Raw genomic sequence first — 875 nt, 5'->3', positions numbered from 1 at the left:
AGGCTGTTTATTCCGTTCATTCAGCAAATATTTATAGCTAATCTAACCAGTTTCCGATATCGTTCAAGAGCTGGGGGTCCTGCAACAGCCCAGGCTCGTGCCTTTACCCCATTTCACAGAGGAGAAAAAGCGAAAAATTAGAGAAAAACCGTTTCTACAAGTGGTAACCGCACAGAACGCGGGAGGCTTCTAGTGCGCAGGCGCCACGCCCCGGTACGCCCCAGCTCTTCCGGCGCGAGGTCACCGACTCGACGAGCCAGCGGCGCCAGGGCAGCGCATGCGCGGCGCTGCCTTTCCCGGGCGCTGATCCCTGAATGCTGAGCGCGAGCCCGCGGAGATGAAGTAAGGCGTCAGCTTCCTTTTGAGGAACGAGCAGCGGGCCGCTGGGGGTGGTCTACCGGGGTTGGGGTGGTAGAGCGTCTGCGGGGTCGAGGGGCGGGAGAGGCGCGGGGACTAGAACAGCTCGTCCCCTTGTTTTGCTCTTCTTCAGCTTCGGCCGGTTAGCATTTACTTGTCTGCTTTTCTGTCTCCCCTCCCCCCCGCCACCGTGAAGTCCTTTAACTAAGGTGAAGCTGATCAACGAGCTGAATGAACGAGAGGTCCAGCTTGGGGTGGCCGATAAAGTGTCCTGGCACTCCGAGTACAAGGACAGCGCCTGGATCTTCCTGGGTGAGGTGCACATCTTTCTTCCGCAGTGCTCCCAAGATTCTCCTGCTCGGTGTCCGACTATTTCAGCATTTTCACCCTTCACTCCTGCTTACATTCATTGCCCTCCTTTATATCCATCTGCTGTCTGCCCGGGAATGCGTGTTCCATCTTTTTTTTTTTTTTTTTTTTTCCTGCCCCATTTTTAGTTTTCCTTCCCTGCCAAATCA

At 55.2% G+C, this 875-nt stretch overlaps 1 protein-coding gene across 1 annotated transcript in view; it reads left to right on the top strand.

Annotated features, from left to right (window-relative positions):
* Positions 1–234: 234 nt before the first annotated feature.
* RBMX2 (RNA binding motif protein, X-linked 2) overlaps positions 235–875 on the top strand; it is a 20,574-nt gene continuing 19,933 nt past the window's right edge. The window contains exons 1-2 of the mRNA XM_011988829.1: positions 235–342; positions 554–669. Coding sequence (XP_011844219.1) covers positions 338–342; positions 554–669 — 121 coding nt within the window. The 5' untranslated portion in view covers positions 235–337. The remainder of the gene's footprint in view (positions 343–553; positions 670–875) is intronic.

Source organism: Mandrillus leucophaeus, unplaced genomic scaffold (assembly GCF_000951045.1).
Source record: "Mandrillus leucophaeus isolate KB7577 unplaced genomic scaffold, Mleu.le_1.0 Scaffold339, whole genome shotgun sequence".
NCBI lineage: Eukaryota > Metazoa > Chordata > Mammalia > Primates > Cercopithecidae > Mandrillus > Mandrillus leucophaeus.
This window is presented reverse-complemented; position numbering and strand designations above follow the sequence as displayed.